The sequence below is a fragment of the Elephas maximus genome, chromosome 22 (genome assembly GCF_024166365.1).
Source record: "Elephas maximus indicus isolate mEleMax1 chromosome 22, mEleMax1 primary haplotype, whole genome shotgun sequence".
Classification (NCBI taxonomy): domain Eukaryota; kingdom Metazoa; phylum Chordata; class Mammalia; order Proboscidea; family Elephantidae; genus Elephas; species Elephas maximus.
This window is the reverse complement of record NC_064840.1, coordinates 45588057-45609804: the sequence shown is the minus strand read 5'-3', so window position 1 is coordinate 45609804 and position 21748 is coordinate 45588057. Positions and strand designations below refer to the sequence as shown.

Below are 21748 nucleotides of genomic sequence, written 5' to 3'. Positions count from 1 at the left end.
GTTGAGAGTGGTCCAGAGTGCACTTGGCCATGATTTTTTTAACACAGTCAGGCATAGTGGAGAGGGTACATTTAGCAGGACGCTGCCCAAGACCACCCGGTGGGGTTCACCAGAGAGGCCTAGCTCTGGAGCCAAGGACGTGTTGCAAAGAGCTGTAAGAGAGTCTAAGGTACTCCTTCCTGGTCCTTACCCTTGAAGATTTCTTGAGAAATTACCAAGTTCTTTAGCTGGCCCTTTCTAGCCTATGTAACTGACTGCTGACTTCACTGAGGTTTATTCTGTTGGAAGGGATGTCTCCTGTCCCCAGGAGGAAAGCTGCATTTTTCTCAGTGTTCATCATTGTCACTCCCTCAAGGCCTGTGTCAGAGAGAACCTGCTGGTCCCGAGCTGCTGCGTCATTGCTCCGTTGTGGTCCTTGGTGCTCGTTATTGTGACCCACTGTGGGGATTCAGGGTTCCCAAAGTGAGGCCGACCAGCTCTGGTGGCAGCCTGGGAAGAGGAAGCAGTCATGTCTGAGTAGTGAGAGCCAGATGGTGACTGGACATTTCCCAGGCAGCAAACAGGCAGAATTCCATTGATCCTGAGGAGAGGATTTGTTGTAATGAGTAAGAGTCAGCCCGGAATTTGATTTTAGTTACTTTGTAACTATGACCGTGCGTAAGTTACTTCACCTTTCTAAGGTTGCCCTACAGGAATATGGTCAGGATTAAATAAGATAATCAGCAGTGTCTCCCTCAACACACGTTAGAGGCTCAATACATGATCCTTCCTTTGCTAAATAATGCAGAGCTCTTCAGAGGGTGAGCTAGGGGACTAGAGAGGAAGGTGTTCCCTTACCGGTGGCCTCTGTTGCTCATGGCACCAACCTGAGACCACACCCTGTATTAGCAGATCCCATATGAGAGAGTAATGTTGCCCCTTATACTTCTGGTGGGCTTTTCTTTCAGATCCCCCACCTGAAAAGGGGACACATTGAGGATTGTGGGCACTGGACACAGATGGACAGGTAGGAGATTCTGGGTGCCTGGGTGGGGAGAACAGGCCTCCTCTTATCTTCAGTAAAGGCTCCCTGTTTTAATTCTGCCCCGGCTTTGACCTGGGTTAGCCTTTCACTTCAGCGTCCCTTGCCTCTGCATTCATGTAGGATGAGTGGGTCCACGCAAGTTTTAATTGCCTTTTATTTCCTTTCCAGGCCCGCTGAGTTGAATCAAATCCTGATTGAGTGGCTGGAAACGGATGCCAGGGACCCACCGATGGTCTCAAAGCTTTAGGGTATGGCATGTGCCAATACCTGGCAGGCACTGCAGTACTTCCCACTCTTAGGAGCTGCTCCTGGTGCCTGGATGTGGCCTTACGCACATCTGTGATAACAGCAACATTGCTGTTGCAATGGCTTGCAAAAAATAGCAATTTAAAAAAAAATAAAGTGAATCAGAGTTGACGTAGTTTTAGCTGCAGGAAAAATCACATGTGATTAATTCTCTGGATATAACTGCCTCACTTTATCTCTGAGAATGGTTAGTGTCCCATTCAAAATGGGATGGCCAAGTGATGGTTTCTCTTTGGTTAACCAAATCATAGTTTTGCAGCAAAACCGGCAGTTAGTTTTGAAGCATGTCAGCAGAAATTGTCTCCTTTACTCAATAAAGAAAGCTAAGGCAACTGTGGCACTGCTGTCTGTTTTCATGTGAGGGTGAAGGCAGGGTAACTGTTCCAGGCTAGTGGCATGTGAACGAACATGTTTCCCACTGCTCTGCTGTCATCCTGTGGTCTGTGAGGCCCAGCGCTGCCCAGACAGCTTCCCAAGATGATGGAAATGGTCCATTGTGCACTGTCCAGTAGAGCAGCTGCTAGCCACACAGAGCTACTGAGCACTCGAAATACTGCTCATGAGACTGAAGAAGAGAATTTTAAACTTGATTTAATTTTAATCAATTTAAATTTACGTAGTCACATTTGGCCAGTGGCTACCATGTTGTTAGGCGCAGACCCCGTCCCTGCCTTCTTCTCTGGCCTCACCACTCTCCTACTGCATCCAGTCAGGTACCCTGTCTCACTGGTGTTGTCTGTACAGTATCTCTCCCCTGCCTGCTTCAGGCCCTCATATCTCCTGCTCACAGCCCTCCCAGCAGCAGTCTTTTAACTGGCCTCACACCACCTGTCTGATGGTCTGATCTCTTGTGGTCTGTTGGTAGACATTGCAGTGCCTCCCCACTGCCCCCAGAATAAAGCCCAAGCGCTGGAGCCTGTCCCCAGTTTACCCCCAGCCTTGTCCCCACTCACTCACTGACTCCTAATACACTGATCCTCCAGCGTCCCTGCATATACCATGCTGATTCTCCTTGACCCTCTCTCTGCCTGTGCTCACGCTGTCCTTTTGTCTGGAATGCTTCCACCATCAACTCCTTCATGAAGTCTTCCTGGAACTCAGCAGGCTGCTCCCTTACCGTAGTACATTTATGTATATATACTCACCTACCTCACTGCACTTCTGCAGGGAAGTCTTGTGGAGGAGGTACTCTCTCCACGCTGAGTTATGAATTATGATAAGTTAGCCAGGCTACTTAGCTGTCTGTGTGTAGAAAGCAACAGAGGGGTTGGAAATGTTAGCATGTGTCATTTGTTAAGTACCTCTGTGTGCCTAGAATATCTCTTCTCATCTCAGAGGATCCGTCCCATTTAACAGATGGGGTGACTGAGGTTCAGAGTCACTTGCCCAAGGTCGCATGGCTAGGTGGGGCCAGAGCCTAGATTCAGACACAAGTTCTCTGTTTCCAAAGGCTGAGGTCTTCCCACCAAATCTCTAAATCAGGATGTAGACTTCCTGTGTAACACTCCTGGTCTGCCGCTTAACAGCTGTGTAACCTTGGGAAAGGGTTTCCACCGCCTTAGTTTCTTCATCTATAAAAAGGGTACATTAATAGTACCTAACTCGTAGGGGGTTGTATTAGATGAGTTAATTTATGTGTAGAATAGCGCCTGGCACAGAGGAAGTGCTACAGAAGTATTAGCTAAAAGACTTCTGGTGTATCCAGGACAAGGCCTATGAGGGCTTTGAATTTCTAGCCATACCACTGCCTACCTTCTTTTGGATCTGAGAATTAAAGGACTCAATTAAAAGGCAGATCTGTAATCTGGATGGGGGAGGGGTTGCTATATAAGCCAAATAGAATTATTTTACTAACAGAATATGTCCAAGCTTGTTTGTAAGGAGTGGTTGGGGGAAAGAAAAAAAAAAAAAACCTTAAAACATCCTTCCCTAAAAGAAGCAGAAATGGGCAAACCTGTTTTCCCTTATAGTCCCAATTTCAAATATTCTGTCCAGTAATCCGATAAACCACCAAAAATGCCTTAGAAATTCTACTCTTTTGGGAAATATGAGTTGAATGAATCAAGTTCATAGTATTGCAGCAAAAATACAACCAGTCATACAAGATTGAGGATCATAAAATATACTACATTGGAAAACACCCTAAGGTTATTCAGGAAAATACCACGACTGTCCAGAGCTGTGTTTCCCCACCTGCTCTGGGGAGCTTCGGCAGCACACAGCAACGACTGCAATTACGGAAGCAACAGTGATTGCTCAGGGAACATTTTCAGATGACATTTTAAGCAGAACTTGCTTGAAGTATGTTCAAAATGATTATAAAGTGTTATTTTTATTTCATGACTACAGAGGTCATAAAAACAAGTACACACGACAACTAAGAACACAAGAGACAGAAAGAGCCACATGAACCAGAGACCTACATTATCCTGAGACCAGAAGAACTAGTTGGTGCCCAGCCACAATCGATGTCTGCCCTGTCAGGGAGCACAACAGACAACTCCTGAGGGAGCAGGAGACCAATGGGATACAGACCCCAAATTCTCATGAAAAGACCATACCTAATGGTATGACTGCGACTAGAGGAATCCCAGAGACAATGCTCCCCAGAACTTCTGATGGCACAGGACAGGAACCATCCCCGAAGACAACTCATCAGGCATGAAAAGGACTGGTCAGCGGGGGGGAGAGAGATGCTGATGAAGAGTGAGCCAATTAAATTAGGTGGACACTGGAGAGTGTGTAGGCAACTCTTGACTGGAGGGGGGATGGGAAGATAGAGAGAGAGGGAAGATGGCAAAATTGGCACGAAACGAGAGACTGAAAGGGCTGACTCAATAGGGGGAGAGCAAGTGGGAGAAGGGAGTAAGATGTATGTAAACCTACATGTGACAGACTGATTGGAAGGGTAAATGTTCACTTGAAGCTTAATAAAAGTTAATTAAAAAAAAAAAAACAAGTACAGTGAAACCTGTGAGAGCCAGAACTCAATGGGACTGCCTTGTTTTTCCGGGTCCCGCAAGTTTCCCACCTTTGACAGGGTGCAGTCTTACCACTTTTCTATCTCTCACTTTAGTGGAAAATATTTGAGTTTTCCTTCTCTGACAGGTTTCTGCCTTCACAGGTTCTGGCTTCCCCAGGGTTTACTGTACGTTTACTTTTGCTAAAGGAAATAGCCTTTTTTAAAAGAAACATGGCAGTGCACTTACTCTCTTTTCTACCCCATGTTGTTGTTAGTTGCTATAGAGTGAACTCCAATTCGTGGCGACCATGTGCATAATAGAACAAAATGTTGCCCGATCCTTTGCCGTCTTTATGACCGTGGGGGTAATGGTGCTGCTGCTCACTTAAGGAAGCTGTGATCTCTATATCTGTTAGGCCAAAGGAGGACCACTGGTAGCTGTTAACTAGCAGAATCTGGGCTTCCATGAGAAATGGCTTCTAAACAGTGAGTCTGTGAAACAGAGTAAACCAAAACAAAAACCAAACCTGTTGCCGTGAAGTTGATTCCAACTCATAGCAACCCTGTAGGACAGAGCAGAACTGCCCCATAGGGTTTCCAAGGAGTGGCACTTTTAAATTCTCGGTTTTGATGCACTCTAACTAGGGGAGATGGACTGCCCAATAAATCAGTGTTTTCATTATTCCGAACCTGAATCTTAGTGAGGCTGCTGGCATATCTGCTGATAGAATTAATTTTAGAAGAATAAAACATTTAGATTCTAGATATCTAAGACTCTTTGCTAATATTCATTGGATAAACCACAGCAGAACGTCGGGTTTCTGCTGAATAGAAACAAATGCAGTAATTAATAACACAAGTAAGGTACATCCAGTTATCGTGAATGTTCCCAGTTTTCCTATTTATAAAGTATGAGTGGAATAATTTTGTCAGTTTATCTATATGCTCTATGCATGCATTTCATCATATTCAAACACAAGAGTTTTGGAGCTGATACCTGCTTTTGTGAGAATACCAATGATACTTCTCCTGTAAGCTCACATTTTAATCAATTAAAAAATAACTTCAATTTTTATAACTGCTTCAGACATATGTAAAAGGTCCTAAGTTAGAACATAGCTTTTGTTTTTTATGCAGTTCATCATAGCTTTCCATGATGCTAGTTTCAAAATGGAAGGGCAGAACATGTCAATATTGGGGAGCCGGTGTGATTATTTGAACTGGTGTCAGAATTTCAGAAACAAAACCAATTCTTTGTTTATGCAGCTCAAAGTAAGAAATTTCCAGAAGAAAGCCCCTAACCATGGAATTTGTTGCACTTTGAATAGATGAGGGGATGGATCTATGTTCATTGTCTCTCTCAGTTATCCTGGATACATTTAAAGAAAGAACTCTGGATGGCATGGACTATTTTAGATAGTCTCACCCTGCTATGTCTCATGAGTGTTGAATGAAATTTATGTTGTTGTTATTGTTGTTAGGTGCCGTCAAGTTGGTTCCGACTTACAAGCGACCCTATGCACAACAGAACAAAACACTGCCCGGTCCTGCGCCATCCTTACGATCTTTGTTATGCTTGAGCTCATTGTTGCAGCCACTGTGTCAGTCCACTTCATTGAGGGTCTTCCTCTTTTCCACTGACCCTGTACTCTGCCAAGCATGATGTCCTTCTCCAGAGACTGATCCCTCCTGACAACATGTCCAAAGGATGTAAGACGCAGTCTCGCCATCCTTACTTCTAAGGAGTGTTCTGGCCACACTTCTAAGACAGATTTGTTCATTCTTTTGGCAGTCCATGGTATATTCAATATTCTTCGCCAACACCACAACTCAAAGGCATCAACTCTTCTTCAGTCTTCCTTATTCATTGTCCAGCTTTCGCATGCATATGATGTGATTGAAAATACCATGGCTTGGGTCAGGCACATCTTAGTCTTCAGGGTGACATCTTTGCTCTTCAACACTTTGAAGAGGTCCTTGGCAGCAGATTTGCCCAATGCAATGCGTCTTTTGATTTCTTGACTGCTGCTTCCATGGCTGTTAATTGTGGATCCAAGTAAAATGAAATCCTTAACAACTTCGGTCTTTTCTCCGTTTATCATGATGTTGCTCATTGGTCTGGTTGTGAGGATTTTTGTTTTCTTTATGTTGAGGTGTAATCCATACCGAAGGCTGTGGTCTTTGATCTTCGTTAGTAAGTGCTTCAAGTCCTCTTCACTTTCAGCAAGCAGCGTTGTGTCATCTGCATAACACAGGTCGTTAATGAGTCTACCTCCAATCCTGATGCCCCATTCTTCTTCATATAGTCCAGCTTCTCGTATTATCTGTTCAGCGTGCAGATTAAATAGGTATGGTGAAAGAATACAACCCTGATGCACGCCTTTCCTGACCGTTGTTCTGTCCGAACAACTGCCTCTTGATCTACGTAAAGGTTCCTCATGAGCACAATTAAGTGTTCCGGAATTCCCATTCTTCGCAGTGTTATCCATAGTTTGTTATGATCCACACAGTCGAATGCCTTTGCATAATCAATAAAACACAGGTAAACATCCTTCTGGCATTCTCTGCTTTCAGCCAGGATCCATCTGACATCAACAATGATATCCCTGATTCCATGTCCTCTTCTGAAACCAGCCTGAATTTCTGGGCAGTTCCCTGTCGATATACTGCCACAGTCGTTTTTGAATGATCTTCAGCAAAATTTTGCTTCCGTGTGATATTAATGATACTGTTCTATAATTTCCACATTCCGTTGGATCACCTTTCTTGGAAATAGGCATAAATATGGGTCTATTCCAATCAGTTGGCCAGGAAGCTGTCTTCCATATTTCTTGGCATGAACGAGTGAGCACCTCCAGCGCTGCATCTGTTTGTTGAAACATCTCAATTGATATTCCATCAATTCCTGGAGACTTGTTTTTCGCCAATGCCTTCAGAGCAGCTTGGACTTCTTCCTTCAGTACCATCAGTTCCTGATCATATGCCACCTCTTGAAATGGTTGAATATCGACTAATTCTTTTTGGTATAATGACTCTGTGTATTCCTTCCATCTTCTTTTGATGCTTCCTGTGTCATTTAAGATTTTCCCCATGGAATCCTTCACTATTGCAACTCGAGGCTTGAATTTTTTCTTCAGTTCTTTCAGCTTGAGAAATGCCGAGTGTGTTCTTCCCTTTTGGTTTTCCGTCTCCAGCTCTTTGCACATGTCATTGTAATACTTTACTTTGTCTTCTCGAGAGGCCCTTTGAAATCTTCTGTTCAGTTCTTTTACTTCATCAATTCTTCCTTTTGCTTTAGCTGCTCGACACTCAAGAGCAAGTTTCAGAATCTCCTCTGACATCCATCTTGGTCTTTGCTTTCTTTCCTGTCTTTTCAATGACATCTTGCTTTCTTCATGGATGATGTCCTTGATGTCATTCCACAACTCGTCTGCGGTCACTAGTGTTCAATGCGTCAAATCGATTCTTGAGATGGTCTCTAAACTCGGGGGATATACTGAAGGTCATATTCTGGCTCTCGTGGGCTTGCTCTGATTTTTTTCAGTTTCAGCTTGAACTTGCGCATGAGCAATCGATGGTCTGTTCCGCAGTGGGCCCCTGGCCTTGTTCTGACTGATGATATTGAGCTTTTCCATCATCTCTTTCCACAGATGTAGTCGATTTGATTTCTGGTGAGGTCCATGTGTATAGTCACCATTGATGTTGGTGAAAGAAAGTATTTGCAATGAAGAAGTCGTTGTTCTTGCAAAATTCTATCATTCGATCTCAGCATTTTTTCTATCACCAAGGCCATATTTTCCAACTCCTGATCCTTCTTCTTTTTTTCCAACTTTCACATTCCAATCACCAGTAATTATCAATGCATCTTGATTGCATCTTCAGTCAATTTCAGACTGCAGCAGCTAATAAAAATCTTCTGTTTCTTCATCTTTGGCCCTAGTGGTTGGTGCGTAAATTTGAATAATAGTCATATTAATTGGTCTTCCTTGTAGGCATATGGATATTATTCTATCACTGACAGCGTTGTACTTCAGGATAGACCTTGAAACGTTCTTTTTGATGATGAATGCAACACCATTCCTCTTCGAGTTGTCATTCTCAGTATAGTAGACTATATGATTGTCTGATTCAGAATGGCCAATACCAGTCCCTTTCAGCTCACTAATGCCTAGGATATCAATGCTTATATGTTCCATTTCATTTTTGATGATTTCCAGTTTTCCTAGATTCATACTTCGTACATTCCAGGTTCCAATTATTAATGGATGTTTGCAGCTGTTTCTTCTCATTTTGAGTCGTGCCATATCTGCAAATGAAGGTCCCAAAAGCTTTACTCCATCCACGTCGTTAAGGTTGACTCTACTTTGAGAAGGCAGCTCTTCCCCAGTCATCTTTTGGGTGCCTTCCAACCTGGGTGGCTCATCTTCCAGCACTACATCAGACAATGGTCCACTACTGTTCATAAGGTTTTCACTGGCTAATGCTTTTCAGAAGTAGACTGCCGGGTCCTTCTTCCTAGTCTGTCTTAGTCTGGAAGCTCAGCTGAAACCTGTCCTCCATGGGTGACTCTGCTGGTATCTGAATACCGGTGGCATAGCTTCCAGCATCACAGCAACACACAAGCCCCCACATTACGACAAACTGACAGACACATTGAGCTGCCTAAGTGGGACAGAGAAGTAATATCTGCAACTTTCCAGTTGCTGTCAAGTCAGTCTGATTCATGGCAAGCCCATGTGTGTAAAAGGAGAACTGTGCTCCATAAGGTTTTCAATGGCTAATTTTTCAAAGGTAGATTGCCAGGCCTTTCTTCTGAGGTGCCTCTGGGTGAACACAAACCTCCAGCCTGTCAGCAGCCAAGCTCGTTAACTGATTGCATCACCCAGGGATTCTGACTCCATCTGCAGAATAAAAAAAAAAAAATACCCTTCTGTATTTTCACAGTAGGAACATGAGTATTTAAAAAAAAAAGTGTTACCAGGTATAAATAAATGTCCTATTAAAAAGCTCATTTTCACCGATTAACAAGTCTGGGAGAAGAGAAAATCTAAAAAGAAGCTTGAACGGCTATTGAAAGAATTTAATTTTGCTTGCCAGCAAATGTTTGAAAAAGTTAAGACTCAGCAATTACTGAACAAGCTGAGTCCTTCAGATGAGAAGAACTGAGCCATAAACTACCTCATGGTGGGATAATGACAACACAGATTTGAGTTAACTGATATACACCATTTTTGCTGATTTTTATACTTCTTTTCATGTAATTTAATTTTTCTCAATAAAAGCAATTTATAAAATTCATGTGACTGGCTTGGGGTTGGGGAGGCAGTGTTCCATCCAAGGGCAGTAACACGAGGTGAAGAAAGAACACCTTGTGTGTGAATCCTGGCATTTGGAAAGCTTCAGCCGAGGAGAGAAGGGAGCCACTCTGGGGGTTCCTGGGTGTGCAAAAGCCCAGCCCCACATCGCCCAGCAGCAGACCTCTGAGATGGCTCAGAAATGCATCCCCAGTTGGAGGAGGAATTTGTGGATGAGGAACAGGGTGTACTTTGCCTGAAGTTGGAACAAGGCAGGAGAGGGGAGTGGGAAGCCAATTGGGTGGTACCAGGCTGAAGCTTTTGCTTCCCTCCCCTCCCTGCCACGCACCTCTTCCCGGGGGCTTGATGTGGCCCGTGTTGTAACAGCCCCCAAGCCACCTTCCAGGGTTTTGGGCAGTGAGTGTGCAGAAGGGGCAGAAACCAACCTCGTAGGTGCTTCTTTCCAGCTCCCAGGCCCCACCCACCACTGCCCCCAGCCCCAAGCCCTGCCTTTCCTAGGCAAGGAGTCTGAGGTTCTACGGGGAGTTTCCCCCAGCTCTCTTCCCTCAGGCAATAGAACAGGTAGCCCTGGAGGGCACAGGCTGTGTCTGGGGAGGGGCCTCACTGCCTCCATCAGGGACAGCCCCAAGTGGAACAGACAAGGCCAGGCCTTGTTTCCTCTTTTCTTTCACGAAGGCCTCAGCAGCAGAGACCCCAAACTCATGGACTCACTCAGCTGGGCTCCAGCGCTTTCCTTACAGCCATCTCTGGTCTGTGGTCCCAAGCTCCTCAAGACTCCTCTCCTGGCTCTGGGATCCCTCTCAATGATTCAACCTGCTGCTGAAGGTTCAAAAATAACAGCACCTCCGTGATCCGGGTTTACCCTTGGGGAGTGCATTGCTGCCAGCCCTACCCGCTCCTACCTCAGTGTTATGTTCGTGGTTGAGGGGTACAAGCCTGTGTGCACGCACGCACACCCACCCACACACACACACACAAACACAGCAGCTTGGTGCAAATACTGGTTTGGAGGACACCAGTGTAACTCTGACTCCCCCTTTCCAGGATTTCTGTTTGTGTATTGGGCTCCAAGTTCCATCCTTCCAACCCAGCCTTTCCTCCCCCAAGCCTGCAGAGCTATTGCTCATGTTTCCCACCAGAGACCAGTTCTTTCTTAGGTTGGAAAAATCTGCTAAGCCAAGATGGTAACGATGCATTAATTCATTCGTTGCGCAAATGTGCATTGGGTCCTGGCCTGGTGCCAGGCACTGAGCTAAGGGATGGGAGTACAGACAACAGTTTCCCAAGGATCCTGCCACCAGCAAGCATGTAGCTAAGAGGCGGATGCAAGAGCTTACTACCATTTCAAGCACCTATTGTGTTCCAGACTTGGTGCTACTCTCTCTCTATATATTATAATCTTTATTTAGACCCTGAGAATTAGGTGAAATTGCCATTTTATTGAGGAGAAAACAGAGGTTCACAGAAGTTAATTGGCAAAGCATGAATTAAGAATCCAGGTCTGCCAACGTGGGTCAGGGGAAAGGAAGATCTCTACTATAAGACATTGCTGGGCTGAGTGTCACTTGTCCCCCTGGGCTACAGCTACCAATGTCGTGTTATGTCTCTCCAGTAGGGGTGAGCCAGTAACCAATGAGCTAACACATGCGCACATGCGTGGACTCAGACTTCAGCTGCACATGCGCCACATGTGTCCTCCTCCCAAGCCAGGTCACATAGGTAGCCTGGCCAGCCCCCACAGTCCCACTGGATCACACCCTCCCCTGACCTAACTGGTATTTAAGGACCCAGTTTAGGGGTTGGAAGGAGACCTGTTGGTGCAGTGGTTAAGCACTCAGCTGCCAACTGAAAGGTTGGCAGTTCAAACTGACCAGCTGCTCCCCTGGAAAAAAGATGTGGCAGTCTGCTTCCGTAAAGATTATAGGTTTGGAAACCCTATGGGGCAGTTCTGTTCTTTCCTATAGGGTCACTATGAGTTGGAATCAACTCAATGGCAATGGGTTTGGTTTTTGGTTTAGGGACTGGGGAGTCCTTTTGCTCCAGAATCCCTAAGGTTAGGGTCAGAACTCAGGAAGCTTCTAGAAACAGAGCAGCCACCTCTTAAACTCTGCCCTTTCACTTCCCGTACAGGGCAGGAGGCAGGCCTCAGCTACTGTTTGCAGGGACGACCTTAATTCTGCTGGGGTGGAGCCTATCGCAACACTGTTTACCGACCTTGTGGAGCCCTAAAGCCCCCTGGGTGTGGCAGCTGCAGAGTCAGCCCTGAGTGAGCCCAGCGTGAGGTGTGTGCTGCCTGCTCCAGCCCCTCAATTGCGCTTTTGTGCTCTGCTGCCCAGCACACTGTTCCCTGAGGGAGCCAGATTCAGCCACTGCCACTGACTGCTGGAGCCATGGTAGGGGCACATGGTGCAGGCTGGGCCTGTGAGCTGGGGCCTCCAAAATTAGGTCAAGCGTGAGGCCAGGGGGAGGCCAGAGGGATCACCTTGAATTGGACTTGGGGCTCTGGGGAGGCACTGGGTGTTGGGAAAGGTGTGGGAAGGGAAGGCCTGGGTTAGATTCCAGCGCCTGAACTTTTTAGGTGAAATTCGTGAGGTTACGTCACCTGGCTGAGCTCAGTTTCTGCTCTGGAAAATGGGAGTAATATTACCCATTCTGTGACACTATTGTAAGGTTTAAATAAGACATGGAGAAGAGCCGACCACAGTGCCTAGCACACAGTGGGCATCTCTTCCTCCTCCCCAGGACTCCATGGCTGTGGCTAGAGGCCAGGAAAACTGCTGTGGACTCCTTCGGACCCACACAGTCTTCCAGGCGTGTCCCTTCCCTGCTGGAGAAGCCTGCATGCAAAGCTGAGAGTCAGCCGAGGCCCTTCCCAGGCTGCCAGGGCTGCTCAGGCAGCCCGTTCCTCAACCACCCTATGTGGCCTGAGTATACCTACTGCCTGGGCCCTTACTGAGATGCCCTGAACCAGGGGCCAGGAGCCCTGAATCCTGCTGTCTCCAGGCTCCACCTCTGATCTCATCTCTCCCCCTTTGCCTAAGAAGAGTTTTCTGTGATCATTACATCTGACCGTGAGGAAGAGATAACAACAGAAAGCCCCTCACATAGCTGCATGGTTTTAGAGCTCCCAAAGCATGTCTGGCCTTCCTGAGGACCCTCAGAGAAGGAACTGGCGCTCAGACGTGTGGCCTCAGCCTCCCATCTCTACAGCCGCAGTGATGATGGTAGACCGCAGAAAGTGGCAGGACAGTGGGATGGGGCTCAAGTAGGCTGCAGCTGCTCACCTGCTGAGACCTGGCTTTTTCCTGGTATAGGTCCATGGGTACAAAGGGGTCAAGTTCCAAAACTGGGCACGGACCTATGGCTGTTGCCCGGAGATGTACTATCAGCCCACTTCAGTGGAGGAGATCCGAGAGGTGAGTGTCCATCTCCACACTCGCCCAGGATGGCCCAGCCCCAGGACCTCCAGCTCCATTCAGACCCTATAGACCATAGCCCACAATCAGCAAAAGTGCTTTTCTTGAAATGTTAAGCTGGATTGGGTAAATTCCCTGACTAAAACTTTTCAGAGGCCTTCCACTGTTCTTGGAACAAAACCTCAACTCCTCTGAACTCACAAGGCCATGCATCACCTGGACCTGCCTCTCTGGCCTGCTTCAAGTCACTCTCTCCTCTTGCTTACTCCCTTCCAGCCACATGGTTCTTCTTTCAGTCCACTGAACAAACCAAGCTCTTCCTGCCTCAGCACCTCCGTGCTTGCTGTTCCCTTGGCCGGCAGCGTGCATCCTTTTACTTTCCTCATGACTAGCTCCTTTAATCCTTCAGGTCTCATGGTAAGCTTCACCTTCTCAGAGGATTTCCTTACCACCTTGTCTGAAATAGTTCCCGGTTTTTCCTTACCTAAGCTTCTTGTTTTGTTTCTTTCATTGCATTTTCATAACTTGCCATTATTTTGTTGAATATTATCTTTTTTTTTTTTCTTTCTCATAAGGGTATAAGACTATGCTTATCTTGTTCTCTATTGTATTCTCAGCACCCACACTGTAACTGGCACACAGGAAGCACTTCATAAATATTTGTGGAATAAATGAATGAACAAGACCCAATCTCTCCCTTAAAGGGCTTGCAGTCTTACACCTAAGATAGACACGCATACAGCTAACGCCACAGGATGCAGAAGTTGACCCGCCAGCACCAGAGGAGGGGGAAATTTATTCCGAGTATGTGTGGAGTGTGAGAGAGTATGTGTGTGCACATGTGTGTCCACATACGGAGTGTGTGTGTTTATGCATGCATGTGTGTATAGTGTTTGTGTGCATGGGTGTGTGACAGAGTGTGTGTGCATGTATGTGAGTGTGTGTAACATTGGTCAGAGGATGACTGTACTCTGTACCATGTGCTTCCTATCTACTGTCTCATCAGTGATTATTGTGAGGTAGTGATTATTAGCCCCATTTTACAGATGAGAATACTAAGGTCCAGCAAGCCTTTGTAATTTTCCCATATTAGTAAGAGTCAGGATTCAAACCAGAGATTGTCTCTGGTTTCTTCTCAAGTTGTCTCTGGCAACTTCTCATGCAGGAAAAGCAACATAAAGGAAAAGCAGTAATTAAGCTGGGCCCTGCAAGACGAATAAGAGTTCAAGAAGGAGATGAGGAAAGGCATTCTGAGTGAGGGGAAGAATGAGAGAAATGGCACCTGCGAGGAAGTCGAGGACAATGTCTAGGAAGTTGTCAGATGTATCTGTGGTGGGGGGTGGGGTGGGGGGGCGGGTACGGAAGGGGAGGGCTGGGAAGGTAGAGTAGCTTTGAGTTGCAGAGGGCCTTGGATGCTGGCTTCCTTCTGAGTCAGAGGCCGAAGGAAATCTGGAGGTGTGGCATAACAGCTGTGTGTGAAGGCATCTCCTAAGCTGCACTGGGCTACACAACTGTGAATTACTACTAGGGTGAAGGCAATGCATGGAGGGCTGGTGGAGTCACAAGAAAATTAAAATATGTGGTCAAGGAAGTGTGAGGAAGATGGTGTTAGACAAAGTTAAGCAAGTTTCTTGTGGTCTTAAACATGCTAATGTGCATGGTGGGTGGGGAAGGGGAGAATGAGGGCCAGGGCTTCATACCCTTTCCCAACCCTGCTTAACCTTGGAACCCTTTGTGGTATAAAATGTAAGCTACTGTTCTGTGGAACAGAGATTTAGAAATCCCTACGAGGGTGTTTGAGTAAGGACATGATAGTAAAAGTGAATGAATTCATTTAAGTTACATCATTCACTCATTTATTTACTTACAGTCAACAATCATTAAAGACTGCCTGTTTATGTTGGGTATGGGTCAAGCACTGGGAATACAGAGTCCAATGAAGCCACTGTGCCTGCCCAAGAAAGCCCTCATTCTAGTGTGGGAGGCAGACTGGAGGACCCCATTCTGAAGGCACTTGGCACTGTTGAAAGGTTTTGTACTGGGGAAGAGTGTGATCACGTGTCTGTTTAGAAAAACCTCAAGCTGCAGGGTAGAGGACCAGAGCCCTACACTAGAAAGTTTCCTTGGTCCGCCATCCTGTTTCACTTCCTGGCCCTTGTCTCTGGCTCTCTTTCCTGGAGTGGCCTGCATGCGGGCTCAAGCCAGTCTGAGGTTAGAGGCCTGGGATGCACAGCATGGGGCCCCTGCCACTCATGCAGCCCAGCCCCTGCCTTTCTCTGGCTGCCTCACAGAGGAAGGTCTGGGTTAGCCCTGAGCCCGCTCTGAGCTGGGGCCTGAGCCATGCGTTACCTTGGCAGGTGCTAGCCCTAGCCAGGCAGCAGAACAAGCGGGTGAAGGTGGTAGGTGGTGGCCACTCACCCTCAGACATCGCCTGTACTGACGGCTTCATGATCCACATGGGCAAGATGAATCGCATTCTCCAGGTATGTGGAAGCTTCAGCTCCCACCTCTGCTTGTTCCAGCCTCTACCTCCGTCCAAGGCCTTCATCCCAGACCCCACAGTCTTGATCCCCTTGTTGCTCCTGAGTCCCCAGACTGACACCCTGATCCTTGACCCACCCTTGAGCACCCATGCCTGAGCCCTCCCAGGGCTTGCCCAGGCCTCTTGTCAGGTCTGCAGCCACTGAGTAGATGTCCATTCTCTCCTGCCAAGGACCCCTCTCTACTTCTCTAAAAGTAGATAATCTAGTCAGGCCCCTGGAACATGGATTCACAATGACAAATCCAGAAGGGCCTAAAGTGGCACTTAGCTAGTGTGACAGATAGAGAAACTGATGATCAGAGACAGGGAGCGACTTGCTTAGGGTCACATAGCCGATTAGTAGCAGAGCTGGGCACAGACTCAGGGCTCTGATGCCAAGCCTCATGCTGGGATCCTGCCCACTCAATTCAGCCACACTTGATGTGTGGCTGCCAGATGTCTGACAGTACGTCCAGGTGCAGACAGTATGTGGTATGTCAGAATTTCTGACCCAAGGGCCAGCTCCCCTGAGCTAGAATTTTTGCCTGATAGCTACCCCTCCACCCAGCCCTGCTACAGAGGTCTGTACTTTTGTCTAATATTTCGTTATCTGCTCAGGCTGACGGTTTCCACCTCTTAGGAAACATTCTGGTCAAGGCTTCAGTCATGGCAGTAATTGACTCTGATTGCTAATTAGTGAAGATTAAGCACCAGCAATTGATTTTACTGAGTTCCATGCTCCAGGTCAATGAGATGAGCTTGTGCTCTGGAATCAGAAAGATGTGGATTCTCATCTCAGCTCTGCCACCGATATTTGTGTGACCTTGGGCAAGTGACTTCAAGTTCCTGAATCTCCATTCCTTCCTTGTAAAGTGGAGACTGTTCCTACCTCCCAAGGACACCACGGGGATCTCAAGGCGTAGCATGCTTCTTGCCTGTGGCACGCATCACATAGATGTCGCTCCTCTTCCTTTTCCCCTTCCCTTCTTAGCCTTTGCCTAAGTCGCCCTGGGTGAGAATAGAAGTAGAGAATGTGAGCGCTGCCTAGCAAAGCCATGACCCTGCAGGAATAGGCAGGCCCTCCTTAGTTGGTGACATTGCAGAACTGTACAAATGAATCCCACCTTCCCAGGGTGGGTGGGGCTGGGGTGGGGTGGGCAGGAGGGTATGTGGAAAAGCACAGGCCTAGCAGTTGGGAGACCTGAATTCAACTTCTAGCTCTGCTGGGCAACCTTGGGCAAGTCCCTTCTCCCTGGGTCTCATTTTTCACTTGGGAAAATAAGAGATTGTGCAGAATAATCTCAAATCTCCAACATTCTAGGGCTCCACCCATGTTCCCTTTGGCTTTCTACACAGGGAGGTGGCTCAAGTTGACCACAGGCTGGGACAGACACACTCATACTCGTTGGAGACTGGCTGTAGGATCGAGGGCTGGTGACTACCCAGCTCTTCCCAGCCCATGCTTGTCTCTTGCAGGTGGACAAGGAAAAGAAACAGGTGACTGTGGAGGCTGGAATCCTCCTGGCTGACCTGCACCCAGAGCTGGACAAACATGGCCTGGCCATGTCCAAGTAAGAGCCCCTTCCCCCATTCCTGCATAGGTCAGTGCTCCTGTCACCCCTGCCCTGGCCTTAACCAGACATTCCCTGGTGGCATAACGATTAAGTGCTATGGCTGCTAACCAAAAGTTTGGCAGTTCGAATCTACCAGGCACTCCTTGGAAACCATATGGGGCAGTTCTACTCTGTCCTATAGGGTTGCTACGAGTCAGAATTGACTCGATGGCAATGTTCCCCCCCCCCACCCCCCAGAATCTGGCAGGAGCAAGGGAAAACCTCTTCCTCAGGCATGGCCCCCTTTCTGGGTCCCCATTCTTCTCCCACATGGCCTCTCCTTCCATCCCCCATGGGTCAGGGGCTGTTGTGTGAATAGAAAAAAAATTTTTTAAAGGCCAGAAATGAGCTGAGTACTAAATAACAGACTGGTACAGGGGTAGAAACTACTGGATTAAGGCTTTCTTAAAACTTGCAATAAACAACTCTAGAGATCCAAAGAGAAAAAAAGGATATGCAAAATACTCAGAGAAACAAAAAAGCACCATGATTGAGCCACAGGGCCTCCTAGCAAACACACTTGTGGTTTCGCTTGCCCCTCCATACAAATGTAAGGTCAGTGATTGAGAAGGTTTAATATCGAGGCTTTCCATTGAAATAGGAGTCAAACACAGTTAAAAGAGTGAATCTCTTAAGTGGGGGATTTCAACCATTAGAAATAGGTGGCAGAGGTGTTTGGGACATTGGATAACCATCTCTTTTCAGCTGAAAATTATACACATGGAAGCCTATGGCTGACCTTCAAGTGTGAGTGGTCTGCTCTTCTCAGCTTTCTTATCACAGGCCCCAAGGCCTTACTGGTCTTTTCACTCTGGATACTGTTCCTGCTGCCCCAACTGGTCATAGAAGACCAAACACCTACAGAGAGCTACCATGTGCAGGCCTTGTTCAGGCCCTGAAGAGACACAGATGAATAAAACTGGACACCGAATGCAAGGAGCTCCCAGCAAGTGGGCAGGCAGACACAAATCAATAAGCATAGTATGGTGCAATAGCTTCAATATCAAAGATGTGTTCTGGGCATCCTGAAGCCCCAAAAGGCCCCAAGTTCAGCCTTGGCTGGGGGGTAAATGTGTGAATGGAGGACAATCAGGGCAGGATCCTACAGGAGGGGCCCCCAAGTTGAGTCCTAAAAGATGACTAGGTATTAACAAGAATAAAGAGAGGATGAAAGGTGTTCTAGGCAAGGGGAAAGCATGATCAAAAGCAAAGCGTGTGGGGTGTACAGGGGCCTGTGAGCAGAGTCTATGACCAATAAGAACAGGAGGAAATGTGTTCTTATTAATTACAAGCATTAATTGATGGGCTCAGAAGCATCTCTGTGGCCTGTTCATGATGTCTCTCTCTCCCCCTGGGGACTCCATCCTCCTCAAGTGGCTGACTGCATAAAGCCCATCTGCCTTTCTACAGGGAGTTAGGATATGCCATTCTGTAATTCCTGGAGGGCCGTTGAGTACCACAGCTTCAAGAATTCTGTGGGGACTTACAGAGTATCTGTAGCTAGTGAGTTGTAGGTGTCTTAGTCAGGGTTCTCTAGAAAAACAGAACCAGTGAGATAGATGATAGATAGACAGACAGCTAGCTAGCCAGCCGGACAGACAGATAGATAGATAGACAGACAGACAGGTAGACAGGTAGGTAGATAGGTAGACAGACCGATAGTTACCCATTTCTGTCAAGTCGATTCCAACTCATAATAACCCTATAGGACCAAGTAGAACTGCCCCGTAGGGTTTCCAAGAAGTGGCTGGTGGATTCCACCTTCTGACATGTTGGTTAGCAGCCAAGGTTTTAGCCACTGTGCACCAGGGCTTCAGATAGATAGACTTAGGCAGAGATACAGATATGGAGAGATTTATTTCGAGGAATTGGCTTGCATGATTGTGGGAGGCTGGTAAGTCCAAAATCCATAGGTCAGGTGGCAGGCTTGCATCAGACGATAGGAAGAGTGCAGAGTGGAGATAAAGAGAGTGAGTTCTGCCAAAATACCTATTTATAGTCTGGAGGCTGATCACACACTAAGGAAACTCACTTTTCAGCTGATTGATTACATTACATAGATTACATTATGGAAAGTGATTATATTACCTTGCCTTAGATTACATTATAAGACAGCAATTAGTCTAGAGTTTGGCCAAACCACTGGAACCACAGCCTCACCAAGTTGACACTTAAGATCAACCATCATAAAGGGGAAGAGGAAGGGAACAAAATGGGCTGTGTCAGACACTGTGCTGGGTGCTTTATTTGCTGCCTCATTTGACTGTCATCACGACCTTGTGAGGAGGGAACTGTAATCTCCTCAGATGTATGAAGAAATTGAGGCCTGATATAAAGAGCTTACCCAGAGTCACACAGCTCACAAGTGATTTCTGAGCAGAAGTAACAGGACATGCTTCACCTTCTTCCCTTGGTGCTGAGATAGGCTCTCAGCTTTTCAAACCTTCCTGGGATGTGCGATTGGATCAAGGTCACCTCCACAGACATTTTGTCAGCCTTGATAAGCTGCATCAAGAAGTCTTAGCTGGAGCATTTTTGCCTTTGTTTGGTGGAGAAGGTACTGTTGCCTGGTGGAGGATGGAGGAAAAGGGTGTTCTAGGGTACCGAAACCCCAGAAATTGACTCAGAGCTGAATGTTTCCCCCACCGATCATCTGACAGGCCACTGAGATGAGGAAACTGAGGCTCAGAGAGGGGAAGAGCCTGCAAAGCTTACATAAGCTAAATTCTGGTATACTTGGGGAGAGAACCCAGACAGGAGATAATCTATTCTCTGAAGGGCATTGTGCCTCAATCCAAGGGTACCTATTGCCCCAGGGAAACCTGACCATCTCTTGTGTCCCACTCCCTTCTTCCTGGTGGGCCCAGCCTGGGAGCAGTGTCAGATGTGACCGTAGCCGGCGTCATTGGGTCAGGAACGCACAACACAGGGATCAAGCATGGCATCCTGTCCACTCAGGTGAGTCCATCTGTTTCTCAGCCAGCCTGCGGCTCTCCTCTGGGGTGAACAGATGGGCGGAAGGAGCTTCTCCTCACTTCTTCTCCTTGGAAACCAGGGAAAGCACTGATTCGTGGCTCAGCTCCCTGTGGGCCTCAAACCACCCCAGGTCTCCTCCCTCTGATGGAGACTCCTTCCAGGAGAATCGTTTCCTTCTCTAATCCTCATTTGTCTCCTATTGACACAAAGTGCCGAAGATCTCCTTGTGCGTGCTGATGCCATAACAGTCTCAAAGTGCTTTCTCATCCCCTGCCTCACATGAGCTTCACAGCCACCACATGGCCCAGGGAAGGCAGGCAAGGGCAGCACCCTATCTGAACTGACCAAGCTGGGAGCCAGGCAGGTGAGGGGCCTTTCCAGGGTCCAGGTTAGCAAGCGGGGTATCAGGACAGGACTTAGAACTACCTGATGAGGAGCCTAGCACATGTGGCTCTGGGATTGGCACCATGTCTTTATCGTAAAGCATCTGTTAAGCTTCATCAGAACCCAGTTTGGTGAACTGGTTAACAGGTTTTAGACTCAGACTTGGGTTTAAAACATGGCTTCACCACTCATGGGGTAAGTGGATTCAAGTAAGTTCTCTGAACATCCCTGTTTTCATCTGTAAAATGGGGGAGGGACTAATCCTCAACTCATGAAGAATAAATGAAGTCGCATGTTAAATGCTGGCTGGCTACATGACAGTTCAGAGGGTGCTTCTGTCAGGAAGCCACTCTGTGGAGGGCAAACTCTTAACTTTATTTCTTTTTTTTCCAATTGTGATAAAAATATATATAACAAAATATTTGACAATTCAACTATTTCTATGCATATTGTTTAGGGACATTGATTACGTTCATCATGTTTTGCAACCATCACCACTTTCCTTTTCCAAATTATTCCACCACCATGAACAGAAACTCAGTGCCCCCTAAGCAAAGACTCCTCCATCCCCTCCCTCCCGCCCCTGGGAACCACCACTAAACTTTGGTCTCTACACATTTACCTATATTTCATATTTGCCTTGTGTCTGGCTTGTTTCACTCAGCATGATGTCTTCAAGGTTCACCTATGCTGTAGCATGTATCAGGACTTCGTTTCTCTTTATGGCTGAGTAGTATTTCCATTATATGTATGTACCGATTTTGTTTATCCTTTCATCTATCGATGGGCATTTAGGTTGTTTCCACTTTTCGGTTATTGTCAATAGCGCTGCAGTGAACATTGGTGTACTGTATTTCTTTAACTTTCAACACTAGGAAGGAAGGGCTTCCTAACAGGCCAGGCCAGGCTGGGCTGCCATGGAGCAGGCTTTCTAGAATATATACCCAGAGGCGGTGGCTCATTTGTCACGTGACTCATAAGAGTCACTGCGCCGGTTTAACCCCCGTAGCTCATAGTGTGCTTTCGCCTGCAGAAGTTCATCCACAGCATGGGCTATCTGGTCTCCGGCTACTGCAGCATCGTAGCTAATCCCTGGGACTTAGATTTGAAATCCCAGCTCCACCACTATTGTCTATGTATCCTGGGACAGGTCTCTTTACCTCTGGATACCTCTGTTTTGGCACCTGGAAAATGGGGATGATCATGGTGTTGAGTATAAGGCACTCAGAAC

The 21748-nt window shown here is 46.9% G+C and overlaps 2 protein-coding genes across 3 annotated transcripts in view; both read left to right on the top strand.

Annotated features, from left to right (window-relative positions):
• EPHX2 (epoxide hydrolase 2) overlaps positions 1-4289 on the top strand; it is a 79405-nt gene extending 75116 nt beyond the window's left edge. For both annotated transcript variants that reach the window (XM_049865693.1, XM_049865694.1), the window contains 2 exons: positions 948-1006; positions 1193-4289. In XM_049865693.1, the coding sequence (XP_049721650.1) occupies positions 948-1006; positions 1193-1271 (138 nt within the window). In that variant the 3' untranslated portion in view covers positions 1272-4289. The remainder of the gene's footprint in view (positions 1-947; positions 1007-1192) is intronic.
• An 8452-nt stretch (positions 4290-12741) lies between these two features.
• The window catches only part of LOC126065470 (L-gulonolactone oxidase), a 50190-nt gene continuing 41183 nt past the window's right edge, over positions 12742-21748 (top strand). The window contains exons 1-5 of the mRNA XM_049865493.1: positions 12742-12831; positions 12922-13023; positions 15381-15506; positions 17021-17115; positions 20025-20115. Coding sequence (XP_049721450.1) covers positions 12742-12831; positions 12922-13023; positions 15381-15506; positions 17021-17115; positions 20025-20115 — 504 coding nt within the window. The remainder of the gene's footprint in view (positions 12832-12921; positions 13024-15380; positions 15507-17020; positions 17116-20024; positions 20116-21748) is intronic.